This window comes from Pleurodeles waltl, chromosome 10 (genome assembly GCF_031143425.1).
Source record: "Pleurodeles waltl isolate 20211129_DDA chromosome 10, aPleWal1.hap1.20221129, whole genome shotgun sequence".
Classification (NCBI taxonomy): domain Eukaryota; kingdom Metazoa; phylum Chordata; class Amphibia; order Caudata; family Salamandridae; genus Pleurodeles; species Pleurodeles waltl.
Window position 1 is genome coordinate 39,903,915 of NC_090449.1, and position 13,591 is coordinate 39,917,505.

General features: G+C 45.1%; 1 protein-coding gene across 1 annotated transcript; it reads right to left on the reverse strand.

Moving 5' to 3' along the window:
* Positions 1 to 8,541: 8,541 nt before the first annotated feature.
* On the reverse strand, positions 8,542 to 8,922 carry LOC138262305 (putative uncharacterized protein FLJ45355). The gene has a single exon (XM_069212203.1). The coding sequence runs from the start codon at positions 8,920 to 8,922 to the stop codon at positions 8,542 to 8,544; it is 381 nt and encodes a 126-aa protein (XP_069068304.1).
* Between the last annotated feature and the right edge of the window lie 4,669 nt (positions 8,923 to 13,591).

Consider the following 13,591-nt stretch of genomic DNA (forward strand, 5'->3'; position numbering starts at 1 on the left):
GATCGTGCCTTCGCATGCACACCTAATTACTTCACATACTTATAATTGATGACACCTTCTATGGCATCTTTGATATTATCACTGCAACATTTGCAATAAAATTATTGATGCGAAAAAGTGTGTATGGCGAGGGCACGAATTATAGTTACCTTAGGTTGAGAGATATAGGTACTTGAAATAATACTAACTATGGGGTGAAATAACTAGGATTACCAAGGCGCTCAGGATTCAAAAGGACCAAAGATCTCAAAGTAAGAGGGAACCTGCACGAGGGTAATCACCCGACCCTCCAAAAGGTTCCAAAGAGAACCTACAACCTAAACACATCAAAGTGCGGTACCCCTCATGTAACAATTAAATGGATTGTAATCTGAATAAAAATCACTTCCCCACAGAAAAAAACAATTCGGAAAGTTGAGATTTAGCCAAAAAAGTCAAAAAACATTAATTGTTGCTCTTGAAAATTACACTTCGGTATGATTACAATTTCCAAAATCACTTTGGACACACAGTGTAACTTGTCCAACAAATTTTATAATTCAAGTCAATTTATAACAATTCATTCATTGTAATACACAATATTTATAACAATTCATTCATTGTAATACAAATTTTTCATGCAATTCACGCCACAATTCATTTAAGAATTCGAGCCCGCCAACACGTGTTTCGTCTCAGGACAGTGTTGTCTCTTGTCCCAAACGACTTCTTCAGGGCACTTGACTCTGATAATTCGTTCCCACTTATTTACAAGTCCTACTACTTCCAATTTTCCATCACAACTTTGTATGTGACCTAATCCAATGCGAATCTGGCTCAAACAGGCGATTGTTTGTCAGTAATCGGCACTGAAACACGCAATGTAGTGAATATATACAATGCGTGAGTTCAATAACTCCAGGGCATATCTGAGTGCCTCCAACGGGAATCAAAAGCCGACGTTCAGAACAATAAGACCGCCGTGTTGCGAGTGCCGATTACTGAGTGATTTTTATTCAGATTACAATCCATTTAATTGTTACATGAGGGGTACCGCACTTTGATGTGTATAGGTACTTGAAATAACTCTAGCTATAACAGCTGAATTGCTATGGTTTTGTACCTGTGAATTCAGAACCTAACTATAATGTCCCTTTGACCTTTGTTTTTTCCAGTGACTATATATATGTATGTATATGTATGTATATATATATATATATATATATATATATATATCATTGATAAAAATAAAAGTCTCCACTAGGGAGTTTAGAACACTCAATTGGTTACTATAATGTCCCTTTGACCTTTGTTTTTTCCAAATCGCCACAACACCGCAGCTTGGATAAAACCAGATTGAATACATCAGTGCTCACCCCTTTGGATCAATGAGAAGAATTGCCAGCTTTTTAGTTATAAAGGACTGAATCACCAGACATCTGAGGGTTTCAGTTGCAGAGTAATGCATGCTGCTGCTTTTGGTCCAGCTCCCTCTTCCCTTGCCGTGTATTGATGTTTATGAGAACACAAACAAGGAGTTTCCAGTATTGCTTTACAGGGACATATGAAAGCTAATTTGTCTTCTCTGCACTCCCATGTTATTCTTTCAGTTTACGTAACTGCTTTGGGATATCATCTACACTTTGTTAATAGCTCTGCTGTTCCATTGAATTATTGGTGCTATTAATTAAATTACATTATACCTGCGTTTGGTGTGGGTGCTTTCGTGCACAAGACCAGACACTTACCACTTGCTTTGCAGATGTAATTTACCTCTATTGCCTGGGCAGCAGAGGCATAGTATATCCCAGAGAGATTTCAATAATAAATAGCTTGGAACTGAAAATATAAAAGTGCAGATATTGTTACCATGTGCAGGAGTCCACCAGGTAAAACTGGGCCCAGTAATCCTATTCCAAGTAAATCTGGGTGCAGAACACCAGGCCAGTTGGAACTGGCAAGAGGGGTGTCCACCTGGGACACCGCTTCAGCCAATCTATGGGCCAGATTTAGATGCTGGCGGAAGGAATACTCGGTCACAAACATGATGGATATCCCATCTGCTGTATTACAATCCCCATTGGATATAATGGGATCATAATATGGTAGACTGAATTCCCTTCACGTTTGTGAGGGAGTTTTCCCCTCAACATCTAACTCAGGCTCTATATCCTCAATTGTTTATGCAACAATAGCACACCTGGATTGGCACCCAGGGAGTAGCTCATAATATAAAGCACCCCTACTTCCAACTCGAATACAAAATGCACAGAGCTAGAGAGGCAGTTTCTAGTGAGGTTGGAGGTAGTAATGCCCCCTGTAAGTTACAAGAGCATTCTGCTGAAGCGAACCTTCCCACGGCTGCACCGCCCCTCTCAAACACCTCTTTGTGCCCAATTCATAATTGCACAATATACACAGATTACCGCACTTGATCATTATCGCTGCAATTTTCACTCGGTATATCAGCAGGGTAAACCTGCTGACACTGCCCCAAAGAAAATACGGGGGGAAATACAAGGACGCAAAGAGTGCTGCCTTGATAAGTTTTCTTCTCTCCACCCTATGAGGGAGATTGGTTCAAAGTGCACATACAGAGGTCAGCAGCAGCTAAGAAACTGCATGTACTCTGCCCTGTTAGCCCCTATAAACGTAAATGGGAAAGCAACATTTCTGTTCAATTGAGTGTGCATTGTACATGCTTTAGAATATTATCTAATTGCAAATAAATCACAGTCTGAGGCGTGCACATTCGAGTTAAATCGTCTCGAGCAACACAATGTACACAGGGCTTGTCCAGCCCCATTTTCTTTCTATTTCTATCGCTGCTTTGTGCTCTGGGGCGACAGGTCGAAGAGGCAGTGCCAGGGGTCACAAGGAGCAAGCCAGGGGTCGCAGCTTCGATTCCTGATGACCACCCAAATGATGTCCTTGATGTTATTCTCGTTCTGTGGAAAATAACTTGTGGTCTACGTATTTTGATGCAGGAATATCAGCCGAAATGTGTGATCCTGGTCCCTGAAATCCTGCACCAAGTTACAGCAAACAAGGATGAACATCTGTTGTGCCTGCCTTCATCACAAAACATTTGCTCCATAGGCAATAGCTGTGCATACCTTCATTAACCACGGACTGTTGAAGAAATAACAAAGATCTGCACAACACTTTGCAAGAGGAAGTAGCAGAGCTCACTGCCCAGTCATATCCGTGGGTGGTGAACTGCAGATTTGTCCAACCCCAAAGTGATATTAGAAAATGATATTTTTTTAAATACTTTTCATTGGTTTTGAAAACTTTCAAACGCAGCAGTATGCACATCTTTGTAATTGTGACTCAGGATTAACATTGCGTTCGGTACCATATGCAGAAAAGTCGTTTGGATTCAAGTAACGCAGTAGATTACCCAAAGTCAACACCCCTCTGAAGAAAGACTTTATTCGGTATGAAATAATACAACCCTTAAATTACATAAAACAACAATAAATAGACCATAATATCAATAGAAAAATAAAATATTAATAATCGTAATTTAAAAACAGATCAAACGTCATTATCAAGGATAATAATCTAAAACATCCCTTGAAAAAAACTCTAGGTTATTACGCCAAGTAATGGCTCCCCTCAAAAACAATCCCAAACCCCTCCATACCAATGCATCTGAGGCCATTTGCAGCCACATAAAAGCAGGACGAAATTGCACAAATCCCTTTGGCCTCAGCAGGGGTAATAAAAAACGTCTTCTAAAAGGTGCATAAAAAACACAGAATAATGTAAAATGAGACAAGGTCTGCAGGGACACCCTGTCACAGGGACACGGTCTGATAGATTTTTCACCATACCGACCTAACGGAAAGCAGAGATTATTTCTGATGACCCCCAAACGGAATCGTGTAATAAGAGTCCTTTACCTCAGGTCATTTATTGCTAGGAGATAGGGCTCAGGACCCACCCCCATCTTTAACATAATATAATCCCTGACCGATTGTTTCCCTAGTTCCTTTCCCTCTCTTTCAGCCCTCTAATTCTTAAGAAATTCTCCTTCACCCAATTTTTATCCTGTCTAGTCAGACCCTCGGGCAGTAAAACAAATCCGGCCGCCCCAACTCCTGTGCTACCTTTCTTATGTTCATCAACCAGGGAATGCATTTTACATTATCGCAGGCTAAACAATCCCTTAAAATCTCTCTAATAAAAATAGCAAATTCATTTCTCCAAATCGAAATCCATAACAAAAGGGGTGCCAACTGAATAGTATCTTGCACACACTCAAGATCTAATTCTAGATGCAAGCAAAAGCCAGAGATATTTTGACCAACGCCCAATAGTCTTCTACAAAAACAATTTTCTTCAGTAATGGGGACTCGAGTGTCCATATGCCCCCAGAGCGCTGCACCGTACAACAGGACAGGGAGACATTTACGCCTATAGATTTCAAGCAGAGGCTTAATGGGTTTGCTTCCTACTCTTACAGCAAAATCAAAAGTGGCACCAACTGAAGCATGGAAGAGCATGCTCCTTCTAGCAATAGAAGGTTTCCATGAGCCTTTGTCATAAAAAATGACCCCTAAGTATGGGAATTCATTGACCCTACTAATAGTTTGATCATCAACCTTTATCTCCCCAACCCTGCTCAAAGGTTTACCACATACCATGAAATGCGATTCCTTATAGTTTATCTCTAGGCCCAAGCCTGACATATGAGATGCGTAGGCTCTAACAGCTTTACCAAGACTATTCATGGTGCGGGCCATAAGGACTGCATCATCTGCATATGTCAACACCAGGACACTGGTACCATTCACCTTTGGGACATCCCTACAGTGCTCCACCAAGATATCTGACAATCCATTAGTATATAAGAGGAACAGAGTAGGGGCCAACAAACACCCCATCGAACGCCCTTGGTGGGCCTAAAAGTCTCTGAACATTCCCCATTTATCCCCACCCTCACATTGGCAGCCGATCCTGAGTGGAGGTACCAGAGCAACTCCACAATATCAGTATCCATCCCTAACTGACTTAACCTTTCCCACAATATGGACCGATTTACCTTATCAAAGGCACAACTAAGGTCCATAAAGGCAAGTTAAAGGGTGCCCTTCCTAGCTTGCGTATATTTTCCAAGCATCATAAGAAGATTAAGGCACTGCTCATGTGTCCCAAGACCTTCCCTAAAACCATACTGATCCCGGCTCAAAATTTCCTTTTCTACCTTCCAAGCCTCAATACGCCTTAAGATGATCCGCCCCAAAATCTTCCCAGAAGAGTCAAGTAGGGAAATAGGGCGATAGGACTTCGGGTCATTCCGATCCCCCTTTTTAAAAACTGGAATAATACAAGCCCTTCTCCAAGAGGCAGGAATTCCCACAGTAACTGCCGCATTAAGAACATTTGAAAGGAAAGGTGCCCATAACTGAGGGCAAGATTTATACAAATCCATGGGAATAGAGTCCGGGCCTGGTGCTTTGTTTCTAGCACTGCCTTGGAGTGCATCAATAACTTCCTGGAGCGAAAACCTGATCGCTAAATTGGGAACCACAACACACTCTTTTTCCCAGTTATTTCTTAGTGGGATATCCTCAAAAATTCTACAGAAATAATTTACCCAAATCTCCAGGGCAATATTGCAACCCAAACCCTCGGATGTCTCTGTTGCAAAAGAACCTCTGTTCACCACCTTTCAGAACAGACCAGGATCTTTCAGGACTGTGGCGCGCTCCAACTCTACCCAGGCCTTTGCTTTAAATCTATCCTTACTTTCCCTCAGTGCCCTTTTATACTCAATCCTTGCTGCTTTCACCGCTGGCCTATCTCTGGGATATTCCTTGAGGGCCGTTTTCATATTTGCCCTGGCATCATAACAGGCCTTGTCAAACCACCCACCTCTGTGCTTGTTGGGACGACTGTCTATCGAAAATAGACAGTCTCTAACTTCTATGTTTACTTCAGCTATTGCATCCATCACTTCTTTTGGGCTCGGAGTCTCTCTCAAAAGTATATCCATAAACAAGGGTAGGTTTCCCCGCACCACCCTATCAATAACTTGTTGGGCATCTACCTGTTTCCAACCAAGTCGCCTACCCTGATCTCTTATCTTCACTGTTGCAGGACCGCCCGCCCTAATTTAATTGGAGCCCCTGGAAATTTAAAGCACACTGTGAGGGGGTTATGATCACTAATACATTCTCCAAGCACCTCTCCACCAATTATCAGATCTTTCAATGACGGAGACACGAAAATGTAATCAATTGTGGTACCAGACCTTCTTCCCACAAATGTTGGGAGCTGGTGAAAATCTATTGCTTCAGTGTCCCGGAAGTTCAAAAGACCCAACTTCCTAAGTTCCTTAATCAAAGCCCTACCTCTCACATCCTGAATATCATCCTCCGAGTAGTCCACACAGTCGTACTCGAAAGGATTTACCATTGTACAGAGGTGGCCCAGATTAGCATTAAAATCTCCTGATACAATCGCACAAAATTCCAAACCCACCTCCTCCATTCTATGTTTCAACACCTGGAGAATGGAGAAAAGAATTCCAATTTGACACCCCCGTCCCATACAGCATTATACAAATTAACCAACAAAACATTAAAATTATTAGAAAAAATTACCCAAACAGGCAATGTACCCTGATGGTTACAATTAATTTGGAAGGCAGCCACTATCTTGGAGAAACGTATTAAGGTAACCAGGCCCCCTTTCGAACGACCTCCGAGGGACTGAGCTGCCGGGATGGCAAATCTCTCATATCCATCCCAAGCAGCCAGCCCCTCAGACCATGTTTCCTGTAGCATAATAACATCATAGTCAGCCACACACCTAACCCAAGCCTGGTCAGATATTTTGGCGTCATACCCCGCAATATTCCAAGAAATAAGATCACACTTCGAGCCCCCCCATCCAACGCAATCACAGTCTTGGTGCATTGTCAATCCACCCCTGCCAAGTCCGAATTTATATTGTAATCTGTTCTCCTGCAGATAGGCCGCAGGGCATTCTGGCCTAAGGGGGGGATCCTGCCAAAGTCGGGAGAGGGATCAGCGCCCAGTCGCATATGATTGTAAAAATATCCCATGGGGGCCATACCAATTGATTCTGCCCTTGAAAAGTCCTGACTATATGAAAAGAGAAGCCGTTGAGCCAGGCCCGGGTATCTGACACTTATAATAACACAATCCTTGTCCCTTTCTTTTTTCCTCGGCCAACCCAGTCAATTCTTCGAACAAACAAGACATCTTCAAGATCCTTACATGAAAAATTGCAGTTTTTGCTCAGCCAATAACCAGTTTTATTTTTTAATTGATTCATAGATTCTGTTACCCCATAGGCCAGAGCAGGGACATTAGTCAGTACTACCACATAAGGGGCACATGCTGGCGGGAGATCCAGACGGGCCAGTGAAGACTTTTTACTCAACGGATTCTGATTGGACTTCCCAACCGACTGTGGGCAAGCCCCCCCAACCACCACACAACCACGGTCAGGTTGCCTTCCGTGGCTAGGACCATTCAGGGCTCCCCTGCCCATTGGTGGAGCGGTAGTTGGGGCCACCACAGACTGAACACAGTCACCTTGGCCCCCAGAACTTGACGGGTTATCGAGATGCTGAGGCAAACTTCCCAGGGGCCCAACATTATCCTCCTGTAAATTCTCATCCACACTACGATGAGATACACAACACAAGGCCTTACACCCCCCATAGAATGGCTCCCTTGGCTACTTAATTCACCTAGCCGAGTAACTGCTTTTTCTGTCATCGATAATTTTGCCATCACAGGTGACAAAATACCCTCAATCATCTCCTTAAGCTTTAGCAAAAGAATGGTTGCATCACAGCCCATTGGCTCGCTAGATTTTGTACCACCATATAACTCCTTGGAACTATCCACAAGAGAAGCTTTCGTTTTAGGGACAGATTTCTTCAGTGTCTTTTTCTTCCTTGGGGGAGGGCTACACTTATCCACAGAGCAGGCCACAGGAGAAGACAACAAGAGCCTTTTACTTCTTCTTGAAGGCCCTGGATCGCCACAGTCCCCTAAATTCTCTGCATGGTCACGCTCTAATGCAGCACGCAGCTCTCCTCCATGATGGGCCACCACCCCCTCCTCCTCCTCCAAAGCCACTGAGGGAATCACTGGCTAACGAGACATGACGCCAATCCTCCATCTTCATAGATAGCCTCCTCTCCGCCAAGTCAATTTCCTTGGTCACGACCCCCACCGCTCTCGCAAGAAAGGAGTCCAAAGTAGTATTTACGTTACCCTGCCTGCCACCTCCACCACTCATAGCTCCAGATAGCTGGCCCTTTTTCCACCCCATTTAGCAAACGGTAACTCCTCACTGAGGGCAGCAGCAGGATACACAGTTTGAAACAAGGGTTTCAGGCAGAGAAGTCTCCGGGCACTAATACAATAGGTAATTACCAAAAGGAAACTCACCATTCACGGCAAGATGAAAGAGGGGTGGCCTAGCCCAGCCTCTAACGGTCGATGATGGGCCCGCCCTTGGCCCGGGCTTTGCCCGGGTGCGTCCCGCAAAGGCGGGCGCGCACACAGCTTTCTAAACGGGGCTCAGGTCCCGCCCCTTGCCTCCTCCAGTCTCCTCACGTCCCGCGACGGCGGGCGCGCACACAGCTTTCAAAACGGGGCTCAGGTCCCGCCCCTTGCCTCCTCCGGTCTCCTCGCGTCCCGCGAAGGCGGGCGCGCACACAGCTTTCAAAACGGGGCTCAGGTCCCGCCCCTTGCCTCTTCCGGTCTCCTCGCGTCCCGCGACAGCGGGCGCGCACACAGCTTTCAAAACGGGGCTCAGGTCCCGCCCCTTGCCTCCTCCGGTCTCCTCGCATCCCGCAAAGGCAGGCGCGCACACAGCTTTCAAAACGGGGCTCAGGTCCCGCCCCTTGCCTCCTCCGGTCTCCTCGCGTCCCCTCTTCATATTAGCCATTTTCATGGATAGTCCTTTTTATGGGCGAGCACAAAGTGCTCAGTCCATTCAGTAATCTCTCTTTGGGCTTGAAACCACACCCATGTCTTGTCAGTCACATATTTTGGTTCGTGGGCTTGCCTTTTAAAATCTGCTTGCTTTTATCTGTGAAAGGCATGCATACGTCATGCCTTTTCCGGTGTTTAGCCCACCTACACAGCACCGGTAAAGTTCCAAAAACATACGAGGCTCCATGTTTTCAGCCTGGAGTCCGGACTAATTTATCTGTTTATTTTACAGGCAGCGCGCTCGTGTTGCATTTTACATAGGATCGCACAGTTTTCTTTTTGCTTTACTAAGCTAATAGCTCTAACTTGAGCAAATGCAAGACCTGTTGCATTGAAAATGCTTGTTTTGCATGCCTGTTGTGCTCCGACAGTGTAATAAAAGACTGACATGGTGCATTTTACAGACAATACTCATTAACATTTACCAAGTAATTTAGTCAAGCTTCAACATTTAGAATTTCCCCACTTTCAAACCCTTTCTCTTGCTTCCAGTTTCTCACACTTAACCGGTAGATGTCTTCCACTCTCACAAAGGTCGCCATGACAGCAGCCCAGTCATCGGCTGTTGGGCATGGGTTCAGGTTCCTTAGTTTCTCTTTTCTGATAGTTCACTCTTCACCAGGGCCCAGTTGTTGGAAAGTGGATTATTGGTAAGGGCAGGTAAGTACCTACACTTAGCAATAGGCCACTAACTCCCACTAACAGTGGTTTGGAATTCCTATAGCCCGACACCCAGGACATTTTTTTTTAGGTCAATGACAACACTTTGATGAGTATGATAAGTAGGGCCAATCACCTTCAGCACAAACCCTTTGGCTGCCAGTTTACAGTACCACATTATGGAGCATGGAAGGGAATTGTCTGCAGTTAAGGAAATGTTTGTGTCCACATGTTAATGCTGTTCAAACTTGTATTTGTGGTTCATTAATGCAAAGCTGTTCATTATTAGGACGAGTGCTGTAAAATGTAAGCTCAGACCGCACTATTGACTGTGGTTACAGTAGAAAAAAAAGTGTACAAACGTTTGCAAAGTTTAACAATAAGAGGCTACGTATACAACTCCTAGAATTCTCTCAATAAATGCAAATATTTGCAGTAGCTTGAAAGCAAGATTAATGATTCTTTGCTTTCAAAATAAAATGTACACAAAAAAAGCAACTAGGAATTTTTTTTGTTGCTAAACTACTGTGAAATACTAGGTACCATTTATTTGAAGTATTATTTAGTAAAATGCATTGATGCATGCTAGTATTTCCAAAAATATTCATAATGGAAAATCAGTGTATCCAGTTTCAACAAGATTATGGGAAACATGAAAATAAACAAGCATTGGCAAAGCCAATAATTCTGACATTGATGGCCAGTTTTTGGTTTTGTCAATGCGTCGTGTTTTGACATAGCCTACTCTATTGTTGTGGGAATGACCGAACCCTCACCACTGTACCAAACATTAGGGAAAAAATCAAAAATATTTTTGGTCTCAAAATATATACACCTACACAGTTGTTCCTGGCACTGAACAAAATTACTTTGCATGCCGCTATGCTTCCTGTGCATGAGCAGATTGCTATCACTCACAGTAAAATCAGCCGATAGATGGATTGAGAGAGCTTGAGAGAGAGAAAGAATAAAAAAAAAAAAAAAAAGGCCTTGGTTAACACCGGTCCTAATTAGGGGCCCAATCCTTAAAGAAAGTCACAAAAGTGCACCCATGGTATATGTCTTTGTATTAGTGCAGATTAACATATTTCACAAACTCATAAGAATTTACAGAAGTAGACCAGAAAATCGTACTACTAGAAAGTATTTATGGACTGTATTTTAGCACAAGCAAAGATGCATGTGTATATTTACTCATCTGAAAATCTGTTCAGCGTGTTCAAGTTCACTTTCCCTTCAACCACTTTTTTTCCCAGCCATGGAAGAATCTTTACTTCTGCCCTTGTTCAGAGTAAATTTCCAAACTTGCAAGTTAGTAGGTTTGCACGGACTCAAAAGGGCAATCCAACCTTTGAACTACTGCTTACAGCTACCTCCAGCCCCAGTATGTAGATATGCAGAAAGGTGGCAAAATAAAGAAATTGCTAGTATTAAAGCCCTACTATAGTATTAGAGCAGGCATATTCTGAGATGCTATTGTCAGAGCTCTTACATAATTAGATTTCTGCCATAATTTGTCGCCGCGCTACATGGCACCAAAAGGACATGCAGATTTTTAGACAGGGCATGAAGATTTATGAATCATCCTGCCCCATGGGCAAGTAGATATTTTATTAAACTCCACACCCCAGCCCACTAGGTTCAAATATGTCTCAAAAAATTAACCGCAACTCAACCCTTGGTAGATTGGCAACGAGCAACAAGGCTAAACTTAGGAGACAAAGGTGCTAATTTTAAGAATGGCAGTAAAAACAGCCTACCACCGCGGTGACGGCCGCCAAAAGACTGTCGCCGTGGCTACCAACCATCTGCCATATTATGACCACAGCTGGATTTCCGCCACAAGAATGGCGGAAATCCGGCTGTGGCCATACCGGTGGATGGCGGTAAGGTGGCGCTGCTTCAACTAGCAGCGCCCTGCCAGTAGACTGCCGCTAGCCTTATCATGACACATGATACTGCCTGGAGGTGTTCTGCTGGCGGGGTCTGCTGGCGGTAGCAGTGTCCCGTTCCGTCTCCTGCTGGAGGACTCCCTGGATCCAGGTAAGTCGGGTCTCCGACAGGGGAGGAGGTGTTGTGTGTGTATGAGGGTGTGTGAATATATGTGTGTGCGTAAATGCGGGTGTGTTTTGAGTGTTGAATGCTTGTGTGCATGTACGGACATGTGAGTCCGTGTATATTGTGAAATGTGAATGCGTGTCTGCGTGTCTGCGTGTATGATTGGAAGTGTGTGCGGATGTGTGTGTGATTGGATGTATGCATGCGTGTAAGTATGTGGGAATTGGTGTGTGTATGTATGTGTGTGTGTGTGTGTGTGTGTGTGAAGGGGGGTGAGTGTAGGGAAGGGTGGTGGGTGGGTTTGGAGAGATGGGGTGGGAGGGTATCTGGAGAGGTGGGGGGACCCCCTATCAGTGACACAAAAGGAATTCCCTGTCACTGATATGACCTACCGCCATGGTTTTCCTGGCATTATGAACGCCACAAAAACCATGGCAGTAGGCGGGGTCATAATCCCACAGGCAGCATAATGGCAGCCGCCGGGCTGGAGATTGATTTCTCCAGCCCAGCGGCTGTTACCGCCGTGGCGGTCGGAGTGGTACATTGGCGGGTTGGCTTCAGCCGACCCGCCAATGTCATAATGTGGCGGTAAGTACCACCAGCCTGTTGGCGGTACCTACTGTCACATTATCGCCGACCGCAGGGGTCGTAATGACCCCCAAATTGTGGAAAGCATTCAAATATCACAAACCAGTAATAAAATAAAACATTGGAAACAGTAAAAATCCCAAACCAAGTTCTTAAAATAGGAAATATTTGTTATCTTCGATTTGACACCAAAATGAATAAAATTGGATAAGGGGAACCGGAGATATGAATTCTTAAAGACTTTGGCCCTCATTATGACCCTGGTGGACGGGGTAGAAGTGGCGGTAATACCGCCAACAGGCCGGCGGGAAAAAAATTGAATTATGATGGTCATCCGCTACTTCTCCATACCACCAGGGCGGAGACGACCGCTGGGCTGGAGACTTTGGTCTCCAGCCCGGCGGCCGTCACAAGACCGCCAGCGGTATCAGGACCCTGCTGACTGCCATGGATTTAGTGGGGTTGGGAACCGCCATGAAATCCATGGCGGTAAGCACTATCAGTGCCAGGAAATTCCTTCTCTGGCACTGATAGGGGTCTCCTCTACCCCCCACCCCTGAGTCCTCCCCCCACAACACCCCACCCCCTTGCCACCCCCAAAAGTGGCAGGACCCCCCTCCCCACCTCTACCCCCAACATTGGAACACACCCCACCCTACACGCATACAGACACCACCAACACACATACCCGCACACATACCAACAAACATGCCAACAGACACACACACAGTCAGACATGCACACCTACATACAGACATACACACACACATACATACAGACATACAAACAGACAGACATGCACACATTTTCTAACACACAACACCACCCGCATGCATACACGCACTCACCCCCCCTCTACATACTCACACGCACACCCCCATGCACACACACAACACACAACACCCCCCACCCCCTCCCCTAACGGACGATCAACTTACCTTGTCCGTTGATCCTCCGGGAGGGGACGGGATCCATGGGGGCTGCTCCGCCGCCAGCACCCTGTCACCAGAACACCACCACGCCGAATCATGGAACGTGATTCGGTGGGCGGTGTTCTGATGACGGGGCAGTGGAGGTGGAGCAACCTCCACTTGCCCGCCGACCGCCAGTATGGCTGCTGGCCGCTCTCTGTCCGAAAAAGGACGGAGGGCTGCCAGCAGTCATAATTCGCCGAGCGGAAAACCGCCTGCACTGGCAGTCTTCAGCACGGCGGTTCCTCTGCAGTCTTTGAAAAAGACCGCTGAGGTCATAATGACCCCCTTTATGTTTTTTAGTGCTTAGAAACTAAAAGTGCCACTCAGGATATCTGGTAGCAC

Coding starts and splice junctions, on each gene's coding strand:
- LOC138262305 (XM_069212203.1), bottom strand. CDS start 8,922: ATGGCTAATATGAAGAGGGGACGCGAGGAGACCGGAGGAGGCAAGGGG.